Source organism: Tinamus guttatus, unplaced genomic scaffold, assembly GCF_059628265.1.
Source record: "Tinamus guttatus ecotype Peru unplaced genomic scaffold, ASM5962826v1 Tinamus_guttatus_pri_ptg000535l, whole genome shotgun sequence".
Lineage (NCBI taxonomy): Eukaryota > Metazoa > Chordata > Aves > Tinamiformes > Tinamidae > Tinamus > Tinamus guttatus.
In genome coordinates this window covers 990398-1016876 of record NW_028289069.1, presented here as the reverse complement: position 1 = coordinate 1016876, position 26479 = coordinate 990398, and the positions used below count along the sequence as shown (strand labels likewise).

The 26479-nt window shown below is 36.1% G+C and overlaps 1 protein-coding gene across 1 annotated transcript in view; it reads left to right on the top strand.

The window, feature by feature from the left end:
• Nucleotides 1-26479, top strand: part of ABCA13 (ATP binding cassette subfamily A member 13) — a 176273-nt gene that overhangs the window by 52568 nt on the left and 97226 nt on the right. The window contains exons 24-36 of the mRNA XM_088534081.1: nt 328-505; nt 2388-2527; nt 6513-6626; nt 7926-8016; nt 12217-12393; nt 14452-14749; nt 15512-15626; nt 16727-17056; nt 18409-18478; nt 19599-19733; nt 20591-20716; nt 23525-23711; nt 24509-24727. Of these exons, the coding sequence (XP_088390207.1) occupies nt 328-505; nt 2388-2527; nt 6513-6626; nt 7926-8016; nt 12217-12393; nt 14452-14749; nt 15512-15626; nt 16727-17056; nt 18409-18478; nt 19599-19733; nt 20591-20716; nt 23525-23711; nt 24509-24727 (2180 nt within the window). The remainder of the gene's footprint in view (nt 1-327; nt 506-2387; nt 2528-6512; nt 6627-7925; nt 8017-12216; nt 12394-14451; nt 14750-15511; nt 15627-16726; nt 17057-18408; nt 18479-19598; nt 19734-20590; nt 20717-23524; nt 23712-24508; nt 24728-26479) is intronic.

Genomic DNA, 26479 nt, shown 5'->3' with positions numbered 1-26479 from the left:
GAAGCCTTTGGAAAGTGACATGGTAATCCAGGAACCATTGCAGAGGTTCAGTTGTCTTGATATTTCTATTCTTTTTGTGCCTAAACAAGCCATTGATACACAGTGTTTTTCAAACTTTTAAGTAACACACTCTACTTCTCACAGGGTATCCTGGCCTTGGACAGGTGATCAGGAGAACAGAGAACAGCAGAGCAGGCACTCATTCTTGTAGGCAGTTTCAGCAGTGTAATTTTGTTGCTCTCCTTGGATGCCATATTGAGAGAACACCAGGGCTACCCTTGAAGCTATTGAAAGCATCTCTGATTCATCTGTATTTGTTTGTTTTAGCTCTTACAGGGTGGGCAGTTCAGGCGCTCACCTGTTGGATCCCTAGAGTCTGTAATCAAGGCAGTGTGTAAAGAAGAGTCTTCATTTTTCAGCAAGGCGAACATGTTCATTGACATGCCCAGAATCACAGAGCTGTTGGAGGGCAACATGGCAAAATATGGCATTCCTGAAGGATCAAGTAAGAAAAGCATCAATCATAAGCTACATATGTACATTCATCATTTGTAGAACTGTTTCCCTCTTAAAAAGAATTATATGCGTGCACATACACACACACATGGCAGTGATGATTGTGAATAAGATGCAGGTTATTCCAATTACTCTATCTTTGCAGATAGCAAGAATATTCATATTTTAACCCATATTCACTAACATTTTTAAAGCATTCTTTATTAAAATAGTACTTTAGATATAAAATTGTTATTTTTTTGCTGCATGCTTTTGTGAGCATAATGCTATGGTACAACAATGCAAGACCTTTCTGCCTCTGAAGATCTGAGTCATATCCCTATGAGAAGGACCTGTGACTCAGGCCGACTCTGGGTTTCTTTGGGGAAGCTGATTCTGTCTTGACGGTGAGCAGACAAAACTAAGGTCTTGGCTGTACCAGAAGGTACTTTGAGGAGGGAACTAGAGGTCTGTCCTAGTCTTTTCATGGCTCTGATTTTCCTTCCCATTTGCAGCATGGAGCAGCAGGATGGCTGAATAGAGAGATTATTTGGGCCTTAGTCTCTTTGAAAGTAGCTTATGCTCGAAATAAGATTTCTTTCTTGATGATACATATTCACAACTCTGAATTGCCAGAAGACCTTTCACCCTAGGACTCTGAAATGCCTTTACAGCCTCAGCTTCCTCTAGTGTTACGATGAGAAAACTGTTGCTTTTTTACACATTTCCACATGGGTAAATAAAGCAAGGGAAAATGAAAAGTTATATGAGCCAACAAAACTTTGATTTCCAGTTCAGTGATTAGCATGTGTTAACCTTAGAGTTTGCCAGAAGAGGTTTTCTTAAAACTCCTGAAAAAATGGTTGATACTCAAGATACATGCGTCTTCTCAGTCCTTTAGCATATTGCTTTGTTTGCAGATGGGCCACAATAGAGCCTCTGATGTTTCTTTGCTCTTTCTTAGTAGTGATCATTTTCAGCAATGATTGCTTCCTTGAAGAAAGTAATTTTGGCCAAAAAACTGTCTGCTGTAAATTCTGTTTCTGATACTTAACCCTTGACAGGATTGAAATGTTTTTGGCTTACATTTTCATTATATGCAATAATAGTTGTCTTCCTTGAAGCTGTTAATTACATTAATGCTACTGTGTGACACTGGAAATGGAATATTTCTAAATTCACTCATGATTTGAAAAAAAATGCACGAGTTGAACATAAAAATAAAATGTTTCCCATAGGGAATCCATTGCCTGTACTTGAGTGTCATGCAAGTGAAGCAGGATGTCCTAGGGGCTATTGCATAGACCAAAGTCATGAGAACATTCGGGTGATCTAGAAACATGATTTTTAGTTAAGCACGGAAAAGTGAATTTAATGGACTTTCCAAATCAAGAAGTTAAATGCCAGAATTTTAAGCTGTATGTATGTTTTTATTAAGCTATTCAAAATCATTTATGAAGAATATATATATTTATTTATGAAGAACTATCATTATTTCTTAAATAGGGAAGCAAAGCTGTGAGGGTCTGGAGTGAGTCTAGTTTCTTAGGTGACTTTAACTCTGTGGGCCTTTATAAGATGACTCTTCAGCAGTCATTAAGCAGCACAGGAATTAAGTATAGGTACTTCTACTTTAAGATACTAATGCAGCTTTCAGTATAGATGCAATTCACAAATTGCTCTGGACAAATGTGATGCTCCTGGGACTCAGACTTTCATGTTTGGAATTGCGCGTCATCAACAGCATCAAGGATTGAATGAACCATTTTTCTTGAGAGATGTGTAGTGATTTCTTAGTAACAATTGATGATATTTGGCACCCTGTGATTAAAACTCATGTTTATTTTTTATTGCTTGTGTTTTCTTAAGTGTGAGCCTTCTTTTTCCTTCAGCTCCATTTTGCTTGAAGCTTTATCAGGAGATTTTGCAGTCTTCTAACGGGGCTTTGTTATGGACTTTCCTGAAGCCTTTATTACATGGGAAGATACTGTACAATTCCAACATCAACATGATTGACCTGGTGATAGAGAAAGTGAGTGTCATTGTCTACAATGCCTGGTACAATGATATTTTGGTTTGTGACTGACTTTGAGGTATTTATATGATAGAAGGAATGCCAGGTTATTTTAAGTGCAACTTAGAGTTCTCTGCAAATTCTACATTTATCTTGTAAAGACATGGTTCTTATAATGGAATGTTTATAGAAAAATGGTAATTTAAGTCCACATAAAATCTAGAAATAGCATTATTGCTTATAAATGCTACACAAAAACTATTATAACCTTAAATGGGATGTTAACTACTTTTCATGTAAATGGAGTACATTGTGGTATCCTTTCACTTGCTGGAAAATGTAAGCTATTGAAAATAAAAAAAACCCAAACCCTATAAACTAATGTAAAGGGCACATGCTGGATAGAACATACTAGATACTTCATAGCTTTATTTTTTTCTGTAAATCAGAAATAATGTTTCAGTGATTTCATATTTTTCAGTTAGCCCAATTTTGTCAACGAACTATTTCTGAATTGAATGTAATTCACTTTAAAATTTTAGTCAGCTAAAAATGAAGCTCTTTTATAACTTTTCTGTAAAGAAATTCTGTAAAGAATGAGTTGTGATAAATGATAAAAATTCTAAATCCTTCTGAATGCTTAATTGCATTCTATATTATAATGACATTGAGAATAATGCACACTTAAGACATTTCCACATTATTTTGCCAATTAACAAGACAAAACCACTTTCTTAAAAGAATCTATAAGACAGATAAATCTCCTAACAACATACACCGTGTTCCTGTATAGATCTTTTAATGAAATCAAGGCTCAGTAATGGTGTTGAGCATACCATTTTGCTTTAAAAGAAAACTTACTTTTTTATGCTCTGGAACAAAAGGAACATTCTGGTAGATGCTTCTACAACACCGTCTGTTAATGTTCTTCACCCAAAATATTCCATTTGCTTATGTAGGTTTCTGTGTAACTCCTTGCACTACCTACCAAAGCCCCCCACTAATCCTAAGAACTGACAAGAAATTATGGGCGTCTATGTATGTCTATGTGTAAATATGAAGATAATAGAAAAGCTTCTACATAAATTTTCCTTTGTTTTTGTATTTGTTACACCACACAATTTGGATTTGTTATATTGCATGAAGAGAAATAAATTTTAAATCCAAAATACTGATCCAAGTATCCCAAACACAAGTACTAAAACCTACTCTATCACCCTTATATAGCAAGTGTGTGGTCTTTGATCCCTGTTTTCACAGCAGAACTCTTGCCACTGATGAATTGAAACTGTTCTGTGATGTAAAAGATTCTCAGAATTGATTTTATGTACAAGAAATCATGCTAGGATAATTTTATGCTATTTCTTTATAATTGGAACAGTCAGAATGTGTATATAAACACAGCAAAACAATTTAAAAGAAAGATAGTCTGTTGTATTAATTGTTTTAGTTCATGCCTTCTATTCTTTAGAAAAATGATGATGAGTTGAGAAAGTTCTTATTCTAAACATGCATTGCCTGCCTGATTTTGCATAAGCATACTTTTCATCCTGCTGCTAAGCAGGCTCAAAATACATACTTGTCTGTGAGTGCTTCAGGAAGAAGTTTATATTCAGTCCAGACAGGCACTTGACACTCAAGTCTAATTCTAATCAGACAGTGTGCAGCCTGGATGTTGAAAAAAAATGTTTATTTTAATACATTTCTATTTATCAGAAAGAAAAGGAGAACTTGAAGATAATTTTTATTGAACAGCAAAGCCCAGATAATCATTAGAGCGTAAGCTCACCAAAGTCATTTTACCAGGTTAGATTAAGGATTTAACCTATGCCAGATCTGGTCTCTGAATTTGGCTGGCAAAGGGTGCATAGGGAAGGGTTGATGAACATGGTAGCACAGCGACGATTCTCCAAAATACTGTGCCAGCTTCCAACAGCTTGTGACTCAGAGGCTGGCCATGATTTTACTGGTATAATTTATTCTTTTTTTTTTTTTTTTTGAGTTTATGGAAGCTCTTTGCATCTATAGCACTGCACATTTCTCATTTGCATGTTCTTTAACTTCTCCAAAAAATGGAGACACATCTTTTCTTTAAAAATCCCACATTGTAATTCCTGACTATATGTATTTTTTCTACAGCTATTCTTTGTTCTAATTCATTATTTATTATAGGGGAATTAAAATTTGCTTAGTAAGGTTTTCAAACTTATTAGTCTCTAGTCCCCTGGTCCCCCTGCATCTTTTCCTGTGAGTAGGGTTGCATTTGTTATCCTTCACTTCCCTGATATCAAGGCAATTTTAATCAAGAGGTTACACTATGGTGAGTACTTCATTTCATTATAGAGTTCTGGGCTGGATATTATCTACTGCTGGAAATTAGTCATTGTTCATTTTGTTAAATTATTTGACCTTTACTGACGCTTTAGTCTGAGACGGATTCTTTGAAGTGTCCTCCATGTAGACAGATTCTGACATGGAAATTTCCCTAAGGCTGCTGTGGTGAGAAGAAAAAAAAAAAAAAAAAAACAGACAAATTGTAACTAATCCAAAACAACAAAAATATCCCGCATGTTTTTTTTTTATTTTCTCACCTCACGTGGATTCAACTTCATCTTTCTAAAGGATGTTTTCTAATAGCTTCCCTGCTGAACAGTGGTTTGTGTGTAGGTATGTGTATGTATATGGTCTTTCTTGAGCCTTTTTAGATGGACAATTTGTATTTGTTCACTTTCCAATATGCTGCCTTTAATCTCTTTACCTGCTGCAAACCCTTGACACCTTAAGCTGCTTTTAGCTTCTTTCTAATAAGTTTCTGTACTGTATGAAGTTCATCTTCTTCAACAATCCATAGTGCTGTTGTAGATTTCTTTGACTTTTGTGTAATATGCAAGCATACTATATTTAATGTGACTCTTTAGTCACTAATGTGACTAAAGGAAAAAAGTCCTTTGTGCGGCTCAAAATCAAGTCAAGAGGCACAGAGATCTGAGTTCTGAGCACCCTGACGAGCTCCTCTATCTAACTTTTTAATCATGTCTGAAAACTTAATTTTATCATGTTCCAGTGTGACCTACACTTCTGCACTGGGAAAACTCAAATCTCCCATTTCTACTGTTTGCTACACTTGGAACCTTTCTCATCTCCCTCAACTTTTCACCGTCCTGCCTCGTCAGTGAGTTAAATAATTCTAGTGTTCCGACCTGGCCTTTCTGTATTACCTGTGAAACAGAGAACTTGTTTAGCTGACTTGGCACAAAACATCAGTGTACTTTTTCTTATTCCTTTGGAAGGTGAACTAAGGACTGTCATTTATGCTGAATAAATACATTTCTTCAGGAAAATGAAACTGGCTCCAAGATTTCTTTAGAACTTACTGTCCTATGGCTAGGATGAAAGGACAGCTGCAGCTCTTCTCCTGTAGTGCGTGATGCTTCAGTGTACCACTAGCATATGCTAGGGGAAAAAACCCATCTACTTTCAGTGGGAATTATCGCAAAAAGTGTGGTCCCAGTTACAACGTCGTATCGTTTCCAAGCAAAGACTTTCTGCACCATTTCTACTGTAATAATGGCACTAGCTAGTAATGGAGAGATCTAGTTCTTAAATACATTTACATGACTGATAATACTAATTTAAACGAAAAGATACTACACTATTTTTTAGACTTGAGATCACTTGTGACTTGCCAAATCAGCCTGGAATAAAGTTGGTAGTTATTTACCAGTGATTGAGAGAGAAGCTATAGCTTATATTTGACTGTACAGAGGATGTTTTGCTATAGTCAAGTCATTCTCTGCAAGAATGTTTGTATATGCAACAAGTAACAGATGACCCAAAGTGTTTACAGAGGTTTTATTTTAAATATGCTCTAAATTGTCTTTCTAAAGTATCTTTATACTGTCTGTGTCAGAGACAGAAAGTAAATAGATCTTGCAGTTTTTATAGATGTACAGTTTTTATTTCACTTGTCTCCATATTTTCTTTTTTTTTGCCCTTCTCCCAGGCCAATTTCACCTTTGCTTTTGTGGAAAGTTTGAGGACTTATTCTCAGACGTGGCTTAGGATGTCCGAGGTTTTTAAAAACAGTGGAAAAGACCTTGTGGTCTCTCGGCTGCAGGTTTGTGAATATGATCTGTGCAAAATTCCCATATGTATAAAGTTTTCTACCTGTCTGGAAATAGGTTAGAAAAGGAGCGAAAGAGAGATTTGTTTTAGATCATGTGCCTACAGTGATAGACCTTCGGAGCTGAAAATACTTAAAAACAATCTTACATCATTGTATCCAGTACTACAAAGCAATAAGGGAAATAAGTAGCGGAACCTGCAAACCTTATGCTATTTAAGTTTGTAGGAAATAAGTATATTACAAAAAAACAAAAAACCACTTTTTCCAGCAGTGTATACAGCTGATACAAAATAGCTGTGGAAAATAGTGTTTGTTTTAAAGTAAAAAGTAATTTTTACTCACCATTTTTTATATCTATCTATATATTTTGTTATGTTTTATTTCTAAAAGCATGCATAGCTGCTACACTGCAGGGAAAATAAGCAAATCAGCTGTAGAACTGTCACAGAATCACAGACTGGTTGAGGTTGGAAGGGACCTCTAGAGATCATCTAGCCCAACCCCCCTGCTCAAGCAAGGACACCTACAGCATGTCACAGAGGTCACATCCAGGCAAGTTTTGAAGATCTCCAGAGAAGGAGGCTCCACAACCTCTTTAGGTAGCCTGTTCCCATGCTGTCACCCTCACAGTAAAGAAGTTCTTCCTTGTATGGAGATGGAACTTCCTGTGTTTCAGTTTGTACCCATTACCCCTTATTGTATTGTTGGCCACCACCAAGAAGAGTTTGGCCCCATCTTCTTTACATTTTCCCCTCAGGTATTTATACATGTTGATTAGATCCCTTCTCTATCTTCTCTAGACAGAAACAGGCCTTAAATGTCACACTTTCAGACCCCAGGATGCTCTGGTAGACCTAACGCTTTTTCTTCCCCGCTTTACAAGTTAGCAAATGTGATCAAGTGGGAACAATACAAACAAACAAATAAAGCTAGATTCCAGTTTTTGAAGCTGTTGATTTTACTACTGCCAGGGCTAATAGAGCAATGGCCCAGAATTCTGGAAGAAAAAAAATGTTTTTTGGTCCCAGCAGACTTGCAAGAACCTTAGAACTGACTCTCAGTTAAAATATTTGGAGCAAAGGCAGATAGTAGGGAGGTACATAAATTGTATTTTAGACATGTGGAGTTAACCTCATTAGTGGATGAAGACTGAAGGTGTGGAGACTGTGCCTTTTCCAGTGTCATGGGAGTAGTCCTTGTAGGGGAACCGAATGTGAATCAATAGATATATTCTATATTATTTTAGCAAGGATTAACATATATAACATCTTCTGACACTTTTTATTTTAGGAAGCACTGCACAACAAGTTCATAAAACACTTTGTAGAAAGTCACTTAAATATTGACATGGGAAAGCTTATTGAAGATATGCAAACATATGGTATGTATGTGAAAGTATATGCACCAATTACCTTATTAGACTTTCTAAGTCTATTTTATCTTAAACTTAGGGCTGTTTATTTGAAATTGAATGTTGTTCCCACCTTTGTATTCTCTTGTTGAATTAGTGTCATTTTTTTTTTTTTTTCCCTGAGGGCCTGGGTCATTTCCATTTTAAAATACTAAAGACCTGAGCTATTGAATTACAAATTTGATAAGAAATTAGAAGTGGCAAACTGTCATGGAGGAGCTGTTAATATAGGAGATGTATTTAAAAGGAATGAAGGGAGAAGTGATGTTGGTAGCTATAGTTTTATTAGGTAGTAGTAAATTTTGGTAGTAAATTTTTGAAGAATCTATGTTTTAAATGGAAATAAAACACACTGCATTTTTTAAAATTTTCTTTTAATCTAGGCTGCAAAAGCTGTCTATTTTTCTCTTTTTGCCAGTGATTAGTTATGGACAATTGTCCCAGAACTTTCTGAAACCCCTGGGAGTTTGCTTGGGGCCCAACAAATCCATAGGAGAATGGTTTATATGAGGAGATGAGGGGGTGGTTATGAGTGATTTGGGGTATGCAGGGACTAAACAAAACAAACAGAAAAAGAGGTAAAGACCTGTGCTAGAAAGTTAAGCCACTTAAGCCACTTTAAAAGATTTGATAATGAAAAGGTTCCTTTATCATTAAGTAGAATGTTAATTAAACTTGGTACTGATGGTGTTGGAAAGAACCGTCACCACAAAGGCATATTATAAGTCTTTTAAGAATTTATGAATTTCGAGTTTGGAGAAAGGAATAAGAGGAATAAGGAATAAGAGATCTGTGTAATATGTTATCAGGGAGTATTAGAATAGTTAGGAGCCTATCACAAATTGTTTCAGTGACATGATAAAGACAGGCTGTGATGAGCTCTCACATGCCTCCATGGCTGTGCTAGGAAAAAATGACTTTTGCAGCATATGTAGATTATGCTAAGACTTTTTTTTTTTTATCTGTAAAGGAGCGATAATAAAATTTACATACTTGAAGATAAAATTTATGTTGAATTTTGGTACCTGTCTCTAAGTAGAAGATGCACCAAATCCATGGAAACTCCTGAGTGCTTGTAAATGCTGGTTTATTTATTTATTACTCTTTGTCTTAAATTCTGCTATAGCCCTGAGCTGCCAGCATCATGGTTGGCATGACCTGAAGTTCTTGTTTTTCTATTTGCACCTATAGGATAGGAGATGCTGAAAATGATGGCCTTGATTTGGAAGCCATGGCTGAAGGCTTTCACTATGTGCACACACTTTCACTAAGAAACATGGAACATGGTGTGCAAAATATAATCCAGGAGTAAGAGTTCTCAACTCAGTGCCATTAGCCTGACAGATTCTAACTTATGTCAACCATTTTTTAGGGAGATTTGCTTAACCATTGCACTGTAAGGTAGTCTGGGCCAGGCACAGTTCACCTCAGTGTTAAAGTTGGACCACAAGAGAGTTAAAATCATACAACTGGAAAGATAACAATAAGAGAAAGTGCATGTCTTTTAATCTATATTATCTCCTGGAAACATGTCTGTCTCCATATATTACTTGGGTAATAGATGGATTTTTTTCTTTATTGTATGGGTTTAACATAGGGAAATGTGTGGTGGATTACAAGCAAGTAATATTTCATGAAGTAGGTAACATGAATTGTCAGGTTCATCTTCACTGTTGGAGGCAGAGTTGTCACAGAAATCTGTGTGCATGTTTGTCAAGCTCTGGCTTTTGAAATAAATTAAAGGCCACTCACTAGCCAGTGTGAAATAAACGGTTAATATAGCTGGATGGTGAATACAGGAAATCATTTAAGTAGTATAGCTTATTTATTTTAAATTTCTTAATTTTATTGTTTTACAATTAATAAAATTAACTTCATATAAAACCCTCAAATCAGTATAAACTGTGGGTCATAACAGCATGCATGCCTCTGAAACTGATCTTCGTCCATCTCATTGAAATCAGGTACCAGGCTTTATTGTGTGTTAAAGACACTGTTCTACACTAATATTTGATTGCACTTTTTACATATTAATCATATCACTTTGTTCTTTGAAAAATAACTGTGCTTTCTTATTTTTATGTTGTTTTTGTTCATGTAAGTGCTTTTAGATCATTTTATTAGTCTATAATCATGTACAGCTGTTTATGCAAACCTCCGTTCTTTTTAAAATATTTTGTTACTTTTCAACTGTATCAGTGTTCTCGTTTCGTAATTATCTTGCTTGAGTCCAGTTAAGATCTTAAATGTATCCACATATATTGTTATTTTTTCCACTCACAATCTTTTATTTTCATCCAAGTTTTGTAAAATCACCTAATCTGTGTGATTATGTAGTTCTCTTGTCACTAAGGTAAATATTCCCTTAGTTTATTATATCTTCACTTGTATTAAGCTGGTTTCTAATTATGCTCAAATCCTAGGTGTTTGTATTTTTTATTATTATTTTATTTTATTTTATTTTATTTAAGCACAATGCTATAAACATGGTTAATAGTTTTAGTGATGTTTTATTTGCTCTGCTGCTCTTATTGGAAAGTATCAGGGGGCACAATGTTACGTGGAACTGTTCCATCTGTTCTATAAAATGCTTATATGATATCATTATAGAATGATCAGTCAAATTTATTTATTTTATTGTTGCATTTCTAAAACTGTATTTTACAGAGTTAGTGTCTGTTATGCTCAGTGTTTTGTTGTTTTTTTGTAGGGAAGATGTTTATTTTTAAAAAACTGATCTCTCTTTAAACTAGCCTCCAACTAAACTCCATTTCTCTAGCCTTGCTTTCCAACTGAGCAACTCTCAATACCTTCCTGCATTTAACCAATTTTACATAATCCCTGTCCTGATGGGACTTACAGGCTCCTGAGGAACCTCTCAGGAAGCAAGGCGAGAGACAGGTATGCCCTTTGCCTATATGAACTGTATGTGGGCTTATAATCTAAAGCAAGGCAATTTATTCTTCTACCTAGTAGTTTCATGAGAAACAGTTATATTCCTTCCCAATTATTTAATTTATAGGGTAAGCAAGCCAAGTGGGAGGTAAAGGCTGAGTTTGTTTTTAACAAAATACAAAGATATGAATAAAAGCAGCTCTCGGAAGTTTGTTTGTGCTTGCTACATTTATAAATGAGAAAAATACAAGATGGGTAATCCTAGAAATCTATATTATAAAGTTGTAAATACTTCTATATATTCTAAAAGTTCACCATGGCTATAAGTCTTCATATTATCAAGATGACTTTATGTAATATAGATGAAAATTTAACGCTTACGATTAATGTTAAAAATATTTGATTCTTGCTGCAGTACAAGTGCAAGGGTATATATTTCCTTCATGTTACTGAAAGACAGCAGTTAATAGACATATGCTGTATCCATATTCGGAGCTATTTTCTCTCAATGCATGGTTTAACTTATCATTACTTGCTTTTCCAGACTATCAGTTCCTTTACTGCCTCTCCTCATGATCTTTCTTTATCTTTGCCTGTATGTCCAAGTGAGTTTTGAAAAGCTGAAGAAGGAAACCTGTGTTAGATATTCTGTAGCTTGTTTATTTCTTGAAAAAATGTGGATTTTTAATGACATACAGATGAATTTAGGTTCTAGCTCATGTTATCCTAATTATTTTCTCAAACTTAAGGGCATCTCTGAGAGTGGATGGAGATTTGAAGTCCTCCAAAAGCTCAGTATGTTTGGACCCCAAGCCTTGGATCAGTGTGTACCTTCACACTGAATCCATAAATAAGATCCAGGTGGAGATGGAGAGTTTCTCATTTTATTGCTTTTTAAATGTAAGGCTTCAATCTACATGCTTATGCCCTATGTGACAATCTGCCTGAAACTTTAGCAATGCCAAAGAGGTAAGAACTGGCCAATGTATTTCTAGAAGAAAAAGGCAGATGTCTGTTCTGGGATGTCCCAAATGGAATAATTTTCTCACATATGAGAGAGTAGCTATGTCAGGCTGGGGAAATGTTATGCATGCTATAGCTTTTTGGACTTGGTCTTTTTTTTCACTAATACTCCAATGTGTTTGAAAACTGCTCCCCAAATGTTTTTTTTGCAAAGGATGTTTTATTCCTAAGGGATGTGCAGGAGAGAACATACTTTTCTATTCTGTTTAATTCGTTAAACCTAAGGCAGTTCGATTTGTTTCCTCCTCTTAGAGACTATGATGGACAAGATGCTCAACAGCTCTGCAACTAAACAGATTGACTTGTTGTCACAGCTCTTAGTAAATATCTCTTCCTGTGTGTTGCTGGATCGTTTCCAGCCTTTTGAATCTGTTGATAAATTGGAGGAGAAGGCTCGTGAGCTCATGCAACAAAATAATTTTTTGGCTAGTAAGTATCTTAATTAAAATGTGTATTAACAGAAAATAGACTTTGTAGAAATGTTGTCAGTGTTTCTTGTGAAGCTTGGTTAAGTTTACTTCAAAATCTATGTTGAAACACACATAATATAGGTAAAATAGTGCCCATTTACTTCAGGTGTTTCCTAACATCCGAGTGCAGTGAAATATTCACAAACAACAATATATTGTAGTTTTAATTGTGGAGTTCCAACATAAATGCTTGGATTTGTTATTTCTAACAAATTATGATGGAATAGAAAGAACTGAAAAAATATACACTACTGAGGAAAAAAGACTCTTTATTATAGCAAAACCTATTCACATCTTCTCCTTTTGCATTTTAATTTTCATCTTCTTTGGCTTATGAAATGGAGGAAATAGAAATTTTTTTTCAAAGTTTTGTTCTTAAACAAACACCTTAGAGAAATTAACTTGTTTGTTCAGAATAAATTGAATTTTAACCAACTGATGTTATTTCTTTTTTTCTCTGGGATTACACACTTTAATCTTTTCCTGCGTAACACTCTTATTTCTGAGAATCAATTAATTGCACTGAAAAGAGTTTAAAAGACAAAAATGTTTTTATTACATACATTAAATCCTTGGATGAAATTGTTTTAAAATTGCATATTGCCTTTCCCAAAGAAATCAAACAATACTGTTATTTAAATCAGCATAACATGCGCCGTAATATTTTTCTCCTAAATGTTTTGGTTTTCACAAAAGAATCCCTTTCACAAAAGAAACCTTATCAAATTGGTTTGAAAGAATGATACATTAAAACTGTACTATATATAAGAATATAGTACAATATGTAAGAATATAAAAATAGTGCTTAGATGGTCCGGTCTCCTGTGCCTTTTTTGTCACCCATGCAGTCCATACCCTTGCAGAGGGTGGGAATAGCCACCCTGCATCATTATAAAGCCAACAACTCATACCTGCCATAGTAGAAGGAGACCTACTGAGGAGTATCTTTGTTGGGATGAAATTGCCTTACGCTTAATGGGAAGAGACTGATGGACAGATCCTGGCCCTCAAGCAAATGAGGTGTCATGCTGGGGATGTATTTTGCGTCCACTTCATATACCAATACACAGCTTGCTTTCAAGACTTTGAAAAGGTCCTAACATGTTCAGTCTGTCAGTATTGCCTTTTCAGATGTACTCTTATATTCCTTTCCATAAAAAGGCGTGAAACTGTAGCTCACTTGTTTTCTTTGTTTGCAACCTTCATAGCCTCGTGGAACTTCTTAGAAAATTGTTTGTACAATATGGGGAAATTTATTTGATTAGTTGAAAATTAAACTATGCAGCAAAGACTAAAGTATTCAGTGGTTTTTGACTTTTTGAGAGCTGAGTGATTAGGTGATAGATCTTCCTCCTTTTCTAAGGAAAAAACAGCTTTTCATATCATCAAGAAATCCTAAAATGCCTTGGTCATCCAGTAGGAAGATACAGTCAATCTACTATATTTGACTTAATCTTTGCAGCTGAAATGAAATGTGGATATGTAGAAATGTGGATAAATCTTTTAAAGAGCTAGAGAAAATATTAATTAAAAAGAAATTTGTTAAGCCAAGAGTTATTTAATTAACACTGAAATTAATAATTGGAGTCAGTTATACTGAGTTAGTCCTTTTTCAGTCACTTCCAGGGATGGTTATGCTTTCTGGTTGCTAGTTTGACTGTGGAATTGAGATCAATCCCCCAAAATGGATTAAATCTAGAGAGAAAGAGAATAAACTGCAGTTCTGAAAGGCAATCACAGAAGGGTTTTTCTCAGATAAAAAAGGTCATTTCAAACCCATTTATCATGTGACTAAATATGAATGTAAAATGGGTTGCCTCTGTATGAAACCTACCATTTTTGGGTGTCAGCCAAGAAAGCACTGTACTTCAAAAATGCCTGTTCTAAGAGAGGAGTGGATCCTCTATCCTACTGTAATTTGATAGTTGGCCACGAGTTAGCTATGTATAAAAAAAAAAGGCAAAAAAAACCTCAAAAAACAAACTTGAGAATTAAGTGTTTTTCCTTGTTGTGTCAGGTATCATCTTCAACATGCCAGACAACAAAACACAAGATTCTAGAAGTCTTCCGCAACGCATTTCATATACAATTAGGACCAGTGTTCTCTATAGCATGAGAACAGATTTGGTAAAAAACCCCATGTGGAAATCTCATCCCCAGAACTTGCCAGCTGATGGGTTTAAATACAACCATATCTTTGTTCCTCTGCAAGACATGATCGAAAGGGCAATTATTTTGGTACACACTGGGACAGATACCTCAGAGCCAGCAATTCAGGTGCAAGCCATGCCTTATCCTTGTCATACCAGTGATTTGTAAGTACATTTTCTATATTATTAGGTTAGCACTGAGTGGAAAGTCTCCGGGTTTTTGTAATGGGTGAATGTATATGCTTGCATAGTATTTGAACCAGTGTTCCTGGTTCCTGAATGTCACACTGTAAGCAAAGTTGTTGAGCTGTGTCCACAACACTCTATGTAACCTGTACCCAGTTAAAAGCTGTTTCAAGCTATACTGCAGAGTAGCCTGTTGGGTAGAGGCAGCATCAACATCTGTGAAGGTAGCTTAGAGTATGATAAAAAAGTCACTTTCTATCCTTAGCTATCAAACTGAAAGTTGGTTCCTGGTGATGAAATATAGTGCAAAAGTTATATGAGCAAAAGAAAAAGTATGGGGTGATTCTCTGCAAAATCATCAAAACACTCAGTATTATTATATAAGTTGATTGGTGAGAAGCCTGCTCTAATGAAGCAAAAGTTGACTGGCTTATGATCCTTCTTGCACTCCAGATGTGTTCATTTGTGACTGACACAAATCTGAATTTTCACATCCAATGAATTGGAAGCTCATCACCCCAGAGAGGGTTTAATGAGTTTTACTGTTGACAAATGCTAACATAAAATTATAGTACTATTACATGGACTTAGCTAGTGGAATGAAAAATAAATACACAAGTTGCCTTACGTGAGTAAGGATAAGTTTTAGTGCTCATCTCAAATTTTGAGAATAGTCCTGCTACAAATATTCTGCTTAAAAATGTTTTCCCTTTGAGGCTGATAACTATGCATTTTTTATAGATTCTTGAACAATATAGGGTTTTTTTTCCCACTGATGATGATGTTAACATGGATGGTCTCTGTTGCTGGCATGGTTCGCAAGTTGGTTTATGAAAGAGAAATTCACCTCGAAGAGGTAAGAGAAAACTAAGCCTCTGAAATCAAAATCACTTTGATAGAGTATACTGAAATACACAGATTAAACAGAGGTACTTTTGAGTACTCACAATTCAGCTATTTTTATTTACAGTTATTTCTTCTGGGTAATAAGTTCAATTTCCAGCTGCCAACTCAGATTCACACAATTGTTGCTTTGAGTTTAACTATCAGTCCCCTCAGTAAGACATATATTTCCTGTGATAAAGAAAAAAGGAAAAGATTCATAAAATTTGCTTCTGGAATTTGTTGTTGGAATGAGTTCTGGTGGTTTGAGAGTCTGTATTTCATAGATACTGATTGCATATAACTACTGCTGTGTCCATTCATAGGTAAGAATACCGTACAGAATTGTAATGAGAATGATTTATTTTGCATATTTTACGATATATTTTCTGAATGGCTAAATATAACTTTTCTTTGAATAATTATGCTGTCCTTTATGCTACTAGAATCTTTTTTTCTGAGTCTGGGAAATTATCTGATTTCTCTAAACTTTGTCTTGTAGAACAAGCATTTTTTTCAATGTTTTAAAATAATTAAAAATTATTTAATTCAACATTGTATAAAAAGTATGTTTTGATCACATTACAAAGAATTCTTCAGAAGTCATATTACCTTATTTTCAAATACTGTTTTTTTTTTAAATAGTGATAATCCCTCATACCCACCTAAATTATTATTTCCATGATAATGCATAGAGGTTTACACACATATTCAAGTTTTCCTATCCAGAAAGAAAAAAAGAGAGAGAAGTGGTTGCAAATTTGAGTGATTATAAATTTGTCTCTCTGAAAAAGATGTGGTGAGTAGATTGTCATTTTAAAAAATACTACTTTCAGTTCAAGAGCAGACTGAGAAGAACACTTGTTTATATAGTGTAGTTATACTCAGTATTTTTCAAGAGTGTATAAAGGCAGTCTCATGACTAGAGGACCCAGTAATCTTGCATACAAAATGTGTTATGCATTGTTATTTGGGGAAATAGTAGTGTCTTGGTGGTGATGTGTTTTGCTTAAAAAGAGAGAGAAAGAAAAAGAAGGCCTCTTAACTTTGTGTCTTTGTTCTGTTGCCTTGCAGTATATGAAGACAATGGGTGTACATCCAGCTGTTCATTTCTTGGCTTGGTTTCTGGAGAATGTCATTGTGCTTGCAATAAGCAGCTGTGCTTTGGTTGTCATCTTGAAAGCAAGTGGCATCTTTGCTTACAGCAACAGCTTCCTCATTTTCCTTTTCCTCCTGGATTTTGGAGTGGCAGTTGTTATGTTCAGCTATCTGTTGGGAGCATTTTTTCACAGTGCCAATACAGCAGCACTGTGCGCCAGCCTTGTGTATATGATCAGCTTTTTACCCTACATAGTTTTATTGATCCTGCAAAACCAATTGAGTTTAGTCAGCCAGATTGTTACAGTGAGTATTTCTTTTCCATTTTTAAATCTCTTCCTTCTCCAAGCATACTGTACATTTCCATAGTTTTGAAAATGCAGAATATGATTTTTCTCCGAGGTTTCTCTTCAGGTTTTGCAGAATATATGGCCAGATGTTTTGAATTAGACTGGTATTCTAGAGGTATTCTTTAGCTGTGTAACAGCTGATCTGGGCAATACACGTTATCCTGAATAATCTATCCAAAGCCTCTAATATTTTGGTCTAGAGCAAATTGTACAGTCCAGCATCATGATTGGGTTTGCTCTTGCTGTCTTTCTTCTATGCCCCAGTTCAATGACATGTTTATCAAATACATTAGGCTCACCTTCTCCTGAAAAGGAGATCTGAAATTCAGAGTCTAAATCTACATCTAATGTTTAGAAACTACAGGTTGCAGCTGCCACAACTGCAGGGAAAGCTGGGGATGACTAATGACTAGGGCAATTACCTGGTTGTGGTTACAACCTGTGTTTGCACATATGCCTTAGGTTACTTCATGTCAATCAACAGTGGATGGAGTGTGCACTTGTGACTACTGCAAATCCTAATGTAGAAATTTACTGTTAGGTAGAAACAGAAGTGTAATCTATGTTTAAATATTTCCTAGTTTTAATGTTGCAAGACTTGCATAGAGATACAGCCTTTCTGCTGTTAATTTCATTTTAGACCGCTTTGATTTTTGTAGGAACTTGGTTTTTCATTGAGTGCAACAGGGATTAGATCAGGAATTTATCTAGTGGTTAACTGTTTTATGCAGTCTGAAGCTTCTTGTTACTTTATCAATTATTTCACATCCTTTCCTGTTTTATGTATGCTATAAGTTGTTTTATATCTGTCTTAATATAGCATATTCCTGCCTGGGACATCCAGGTATCCCAATTATGAAATATGCAAGCCTGTACTGCACATGTAATGGCTTCACTCTTTCAGAAGAAAACATATGTAACATCAACTTAAGCTAACTGAACAATTCATACTGCATAAAATAATGAAAAGGTGGCCTGCTTTATGTCTTGTTACAGTGCTATGCATTGTATGTTTTCAATATGTGGTAGATTTGTGTTGGTCTATAACTTGTGCTAAAGCTAAATAATGCTTTCCAATATTAGCAACTAAGACAGTGGAGCTCCTTACAGTGGAGTGAATATTACTGCTGTGTGTGGAGGAATTATTGTTAATATCTGAAAGAAAGAAATGACTGCTAGCCTGTATGAAACAGTGTACTATTATTTTCTGTTTGTTCTTTTAATATTGCAAGTTATTTTGCTGTGTGGAACTTGTCAATGACGTGTTTTATTGGATGCTCATATCCTGTTTATCCTCTGGTGTTGTAGTGTCTTCTGTCTACGACTGCCTTTGGGCAAGGCATATTTTTCATTACATTCTTTGAGGGCCAAGAAGTAGGTAAGATCTCCAGTTAGAGAAATGTTTTGCAATTATGCTTTCAAGTAACTAGATTTAGGAATATTTTTCATTTACTTTGCTCTGAAAGAAACTCAAATCAGCTGTGAGCAGAACGGATCATTAAGGGAGGAACATTGAAACCAGTCAAGCTTGTGTCACTTAGTTTCAAGCAGTAAATGAAAGTGAGCTTAGACTTGCTCTGTCTTATGACTGGCAATACAGTTTGGAAGAAAGTCTCCACAGCTCCTGAGAAATGGTGGAGTAAGCATGCTTGGCCAATGAAAGAGTTAAAGATGCAGAACCAAATTTTAAGTTCAGTGAAATCCAGTAGAGCTATGTAAGGTTCAGCATCTGGAGAGGCTAAAACAATCTTTGTGAAAGCTGGTTTTCTCAAGAATTGTAGAAAAAGACTTGTGGAAAAATTATCACAAGCTACTGCAGTGCAAATTTGAATTTTGCCCCTTTTTAGAAAAAAATGCAATGCTTATATCAATTGTTGATTTAACTGATTTTATTTTACTTTTCAGAAATGCCGTAGCTCTCTGTAGTGCCAGTGTTTGTTTTTTAATTTCATGTCCTGCAAAGGAGTGCTTTTTTCAAATGATTATTCAGACAATTAATGTTTGTATCTCTAGTTAATGTCTAAACAAAAGCAATGCACACAAATGCCTACTCCTTAGTTATGTTTTTTTTAGATTTAGCATTATATGGATTATTCAAAACTTTGTATAACCAGCTTATTTGAATATCAACAGTATGTCAAAAGTGTCTGTTATTAAACAGTTCAATGGAGCATTTTGAGAGTCGTAATTTTTTATGTTGCCAAATTAAGGACCAGCTGAAACTTCATACACAGCCCTTTTTGTAACAAGTTCTCTGTGTTTTTCTCAACAGCAGTGTCACCTGCTGCTCTAAACAGAGGCTTGGAAAGGATTGGCAATTCATTTTTTTCAGTTAAGATTACTGTTATTAACTTTGGCCTATTTATTTATTTATTTATTTATTTTTCTGTCAATGCTTAAATGCCCTTGACGTGTATGTTGTTGATGTGTTTGTGGTATTTAATGCTGTACTGATTTAGCTTTGACCTTTTAAAAATCATTATTACTACTACTACTAGGAATTCAGTGGAATAATATGTACCGGCCCATAGCACAAGGAGAATACATGACCTTTGGATGGATGTGCTGGATGATGTTCTTTGACTCCATTTTATATGCTATAGGTGGCTGGTATTTCAGCAATATTTTTCCTGGTGAGAACTTAGCATTCTTTTAATTCAGTCTGTTATGTTTTGGAAGCATCCACAGATGTAGCCATTGAATGAAATAAAGTTGGCTTTCCTTATTCTATGGAATTAAAATAAAATATTTCATCTGAGTTGAAGCTTTGACATGTTAAACTGCCTTATTGACTTTAAAGACTTTGTTGAAAAAAAGTCTTTCTTTGTAAACAGAAATCAAAGAGCTAACAAATGGACTAGAATTTGTAGCAAAACGTGAAGTTCCCTTTCTTTTGTAAGGATAGCAAATATCTGAAAGAATAATTTGGGATTTTGTTGAGACTCCACAATAACACAGCTCAGTCTTAATAACAAAATGCCTTGTGAAAGTGCAGGAATCTTCCAAGTCATTACTTAATAACAAATCCATGAACAGCAGTATATTTTCATGTAGCTAAAAAAAAATTTGAGTTGCCTGATTACTTTATCTCATTCCCCATCATTCCAGAGTGCAGTTCATGATAAAAAATAATTTTTTCAAGCACATTTTTAGAAAGTTGTGGGATATTTTTTAATATTCAAATTTTATGGGTAACAATGAGTTGGACTCTTGGTGTCATATCTTAGGATTTGAAATTTACCTTTCCTCCAATTTGCATGTCATCTTTTCTTCCATCTGTTCTGTATTTATTTTAAAAAATGTAAAAATGAAAAAATAATGTTTCAGCTAAGTGACTTCTTTTTTATTCTTTATTAAAATTTGTTCAATGCAACTCAGAATTTGAGCCAATTAAGTGATCTAGCCAGTTCTGTGCAAGTAATGAGTCATATTCTACATATAAATATTAAACTATGAATTTTGTAACGTTTCTATTATGCCTAACATCTAGGAAAATTTGGAATAAGGAACCAATGGTACTTTCCTTTTACTGCTTCCTACTGGAAAAACCTGTGTGGAAAGAAACATGATCTGAATTCTAACATGTTTTTCTTCAACGAAAACTTCCAAGAAAAAGGTTTGTAGTAGTTATAATAAATATTATTTTTTAAATGGTTTGCTAATTTTGATCAATATTCTGTTATCACTGCTTGCACCTAAATTATATCTTTTAGGTCTTATCCTTTTCTCTAGGATGTGATATGTACTAGGTATGTTATACTGTTAACTAAGCTGTCACCTCTAATGCTTCCGTTAAAACTCTTGTATAGAAATAGTGAAGAAAACTTTTTTAAAAAAAGAATTGTAGTTTTATCTGGGCTTTTGGCTTAAGCACCATGTGGTTGAGTCCATCTTTGTGGATCTGGTTAGTCTAAGTTCTCTGTTTAAACTGGTAAGTATGACATATTTGGAAGGAAATGCTCATTTGTAAACTCTAACCATGATGTGTGTGCGAAGTTTCATGCTCTTTCATAACAATTGAGCTTTATTGCACCAGTAGTGCCATAGATTCACTATGATAAATGCAGTTATGGGCAATCAGCTCAGCTCTGGACTTTGTTTTTCTGCAGAGTTCCGGGCTGTGCCTAGAAATTTAGGAAGCAGCAGAAAGGACAAAAACAGTGGTTTGTAGTTTTGCCTGATCGAAATATGAAGATGCATGGATTCACCAAGGGGGAATCTTGCTTGACTAATCTGATAGCCTTCTATGATGGAATGACCGGCTGGATAGATGAGGGGAGAGCGGTGGATGTCATCTATCTCGACTTCACCAAGGCTTTTGACACCGTCCCTCACAACACTCTCCTGGGCAAGCTCCGGAAGTGTAGGATAGATGAGTGCACAGTGAGGTGGATTAGGAACTGGGTGGATGGCAGAGCTCAGAGGGTGGTGATCAGCGGTGCAGAGTCTAGCTGGAGGCCTGTAGCTAGCGGTGTCCCCCAGGGGTCAGTCCTTGGTCCAGTCCTGTTCAATTTATTCATCAATGACCTGGATGAAGGGATGGAGTGCTCCCTCAGCAAATGTGCTGATTATATGAAACTGGGAGAAGTAGCTGATACCCCAGAGGGCTGCGCTGCCATCCAGAGGGACCTGGACAGACTGGACAACTAGGCCGTGAAAAACTTCATGCAATTCAACAAGGCCAAGTGCAAGGTTCTGCACCTGGGGAGGAATAACCCCAGATACCAGTACAGGCTGGGGACTGACCTTCTGGAGAGCAGCTGCGCAGAGAAAGACCTGGGTGTCATGGTGGATGACAAGTTGACCATGAGGCAGCAGTGTGCCCTCGTGGCCAAGAAGGCCAATGAGATCCTGGGGTGCGTTAAGAAGAGCATCTCCAGCAGGTCGAGAGAGGTGATCCTGCCCCTCTACTCAGCCCTGGTGAGGCCACATCTGGAGTATTGTGTCCAGTTCTGGGCTCCACAGTACAAGAGGGATGTGGAGCTGCTGGAGAGAGTCCAGCGCAGGGCCACAAGGATGATCAGGGGCCTTGAACATCTGCCCTATGAGGAAAGGCTGAGGGAGCTGGGCCTGTTCAGCCTGGAGAAGAGAAGGCTGAGAGGGGATCTAAACAGTGTCTATAAGTACCTCAAGGGAGGGAGTGCAGAGGATGGTGCTGGCCTCTTTTCAGTGGTGGCCACCAACAGAACTTGAGGTAATGGCCACAAACTGAAGCACCAAACGTTCCACAGGAACATAAGGAAAAATTTCTTAACAGTGAAGGTGACAGAGCACTGGAACAGGTTGCCCAGAGAGGTTGTAGAGTCTCCTTCTCTGGAGATTTTCAAAATCTGCTTGGATGCAGTCCTGTGCCATGTGCTCTAGGTGACTCTGTGTGTGCAGGGGGGTTTGGACTAGATGACCTCTAGAGGTCCCTTCCAACCTTAAGCATTCTATGATTCTATGAAGAAGCTCAATGGAAGAGAGCTTCATGGACAGAAGGACCTCTCAGAAATGTCACAGTGCTTTGTAATCCTTGCTGGAACATAAACTCAAGTTTGTGGTAACAGCTTTTTCTAAACTTAAAAATGACTTCATAGTCTACCCAAACCACTCTTTTTAAATGATAATCTCAGTTTCTAGATGGTGCATGCATAGTTCTCTCTTAGAATTCTTATCCACAGTAATCTCAGTTTATTTGAAATAGTATTCCCGTTTTGCTTTAAAAGAGTCTCACTGCCAGAGTCCTCAGTTGTAATGAGTCAACAATGTTACGTGTCTGATGCTGGTTTGCGCCTGTGCTTAGGAAGTAGACCTACACCATAGTTAATGCTGGCCTTTCCTTGGGTCATCTCAGTTTACTGAGTTGGTTGCCTCAGTTGTTAGCAGAAAAATATTGGGTGTCTACTTTTATGGAAGGCATTGGATTATGTTTGAACTAGACTTCTGCTTTCACAAAGACGTCTACTTAGATTTATTGATTGAAGGAACTAAGACTGGATCTACCAGGTGCCTCAAAGTGGGTGACATCTGTTGAGTTCTACATGGTTTGAATTTTCTTGTGTTTATGAAGTTAATATTCTAACCAAAGTGATTATTAGCATTTTTTTTTCTCTGATAGAAATGAAAACATAACATCTATTTTATGACGTCCTGTCATCTCCATGTGACCTATGGAGATGCCCATGTGCACAGACACACTTAGCCATATTATTTTAGGAAGCTCAGAAAATCTGTGCTGGGAATTTTTAATTTAAATATTTAAACTAATCTAAACTAATTTAAACTTAGTATTAACTGGCACAAAATCTGTAATTTCCTTGGAGCTTATGGTATTATGAGCATCTGTTCCACTTTTTGATGGATGGTACCAAGGGATAGGTTAATATATATATATATATATTTGGAGTTCTGAGGCCTTGGTCTGCTGCTGTTCCCCATACAGACCCAAGACCTCCAGGTGAGAAAGGTGCTAGTGCAGAAGGAGCCACCATTGGTGTCATATTGCTGTCACTCACCAAGAAGCATGTGGATGGCCAGCAGACTGCTGTGAAAGATCTCAGCCTCACCTTCTATCGAGGCCAAATAACAGCTCTCTTGGGGCCTAATGGAGCTGGGAAGACAACAGTTATGTATGTTTATTGTTTAATGGTACTGCAGTTGCCTTGATATTTCCTAGCTTTTCTTCACTTTAAAATATTTGTAATTTCTTTCATCTATCCTTAAAAAAATTAACTATATACAGCTATGACAAAAACAGTGTATAGAATACTGTGCATAGTACTGTTGTACCTCTGTACCACTGATAACAGTGATACAGTAGCTCACAGAAGCAACTCAAATAGCAGCTGGGGACATCTGACTGGGGGAATGAATGCGTCCTCAAAATGTTCTTCTCTGGTATCCCGTGTGTGCTCCTATCGTGTAGAGACTATGGAATCTTTAAGGGTTTGCATGCTTTATTCCTAGATGTTGAGAGAGTCTTCTTAACAGCTGATTAGAAAGGGAAGTATCAAAATGAAAATGATTTTTTTAATGTCTTAATTAAGAGGTTAATGCCTTTCTACTTTATATTTATCTTGATCAACTTTAATCAAATCAGTGATGCAGAATGTGGATTCCACTAGGAATTGTTATTCATCTAAAATATACAGTTTCATAAAGAAACAATGGATATTGAATTCGTCTAGGAAAGTGGCTTTTGTTCTGGAAATAACAAGATGAAGCAGTGGTTAAAGGAAGCAGGGGTGGGAGAAGACCCAGATACTCTTGTTTTCCTATAATTATGCTCGTTTAAACTGTTCTTGCCCCAGTGATGCTAGGAAAAATGTACCAATACAGATCAGTTGAGAACATGCCTGAGATTCACGTCAGCTATATAATATGGCCTAAGAGGTTGCTGAAAAAAGAAATTCTTTTCCTATATTAGTTCACTGTTGACTGGCCTGTATCCGCCCAGCTCGGGTACCATCATCATCAATGGAAAGGACATACGGACTGATCTGGCTGCCATCAGGACAGAGCTGGGCGTTTGTCCCCAGTATGATGTTCTATTTGACACGCTAACAGTGAGAGAGCATCTACTGCTGTACGGATCAGTGAAGGCTCCCATCTGGACAGCAGAACAGTTGGATCAGGAAGTCAGTGGGTAAGTGTTTTTCTTCCATTTCTTGAAACCTGTCCAGTAAACCAGTAGAATGTCTATTGGAGGACACTCTAACAAGAAACTGAAGAAGCTAAACTTGCAAGTAGAAGTGAATGTAAACTGCTGTCTTTTCATGATTTTTGATGACACTTTGTGTTCTAAAATTCTACCCTGAATTAGATATTCTAGTTTCATCCTTTATCCGAATAGAATTATGGTGGAACTGTCAATATTTTAAAACCTGGTACCATCAAATAATCATGTTTTGATGGGAGAGACTGGCCTGTAGTGCTTCCTCTCTTTTGTTCTCCCTGCTGCTTGTTTGGGTACCTGCCATTACTGCGGAGGCAGTTCAGAAGGTAAATTGATGCGCTTTTCACCCTGAAGTTTCAGATAAGCCAACACTGTTATTACTTTTTTTTCTTTATTCTCTCATATTACCTCATCTGCAGTAGAGAGAAAAGGGAGAAGAGGTAAAACGGCTGATGGTAGTGATTTTTGCAATGATTTTATAATAGGCCATCGTCTCTTTCCTTTCTTCTCAAATTCTAACTTTAAGTGTTTTTAATAAGTGAAGGGGTTTAAAAGCCAAAAATCCAAGAAGAAAAACAAGACAAAGTTCTAATGGAACCTGAGATGACTTGCTGCTTGTCAGCCAAAGACTTTGCTAGTGTTTTTGCACTGTGATTTCTTTGCTGTAAAAATGATAATATTTGTGCCAGAGTGGCTTTTGTTATTCTGGAGTATCAAAAAAAGCCTCATCTTAAAATTGTGATCTGAAAAGTTGCTTGTGTGGTACACTGCAAAACTCTCCAGAAACAGAAAGATGCCTAGAACAACAAGGAAATACCAAATTTGGTGTGTTCTGTAAAAATTTATGGAAAATGATAGTCAGCCATTTATCGTATTTAAACAAGTCAATTGTAATTACTACAGCAGTGTGTCCTAGAAATGCCACATAAGCATACTCAGTGCTCTGAAAGCTTTGCCACTAAGAAGAATTTTTGTTTTGTTTATGGAAAATAATACCTTAAAACTACGTCATAGAAATTAGTAAAATTAAACAAAATCTGTGATTTTTTAAAGCAAAAAAAAAAAGCTTCTAAAGAGATTAAGAATCATTTTCCTGGTTGTACATGTAAAATAATTGTAGAGCTTAGTTTTCTTAAATGAAAAATTTCCTCAGGGTAAATGGCACAGTCTACAGATTGCATATTCAGTCAAATGAATCAGAAGATTATTTTACGTTATGGAGTCTTTTGCCTCTTTCTTGCCAGGTTGATATTGACAGTTTTGGTCAATGAACAGGTAGTCAATGTGATGCAAAATAAATTGGTGATTGTACAGCACAGTCTTTCTTGAAGATGAGTACACATCTTGCTTTAAAGTGAGATCCTCCAAGGGGAAAGGCTGAATGGGCATTGCATGCAAACTCTCTGCTAACAGGAATACACAGGCACTTCGACTATCACTGCTGGAAATTTGCTCTTGTGCTTAAATACTGTTGCTTTTGTTGGCTGCAACGCTCCAGACTCTCAAATATAACATTTTTACAAGTATTAATGCAGGTAGTGTTATCTCGCCTAGGGATCATTCATCTGTAAACATTGCAGGAATATAATTTTAAATTAATTAAAAAATATAGAACAAATATATAGTTTTATATGTTATATATTTATATACATGTCATCATTTATTTCAAATGATGACACACTTCAAAAAAATGTGAGGATATTTAAATTTGTGCAGTTCTAA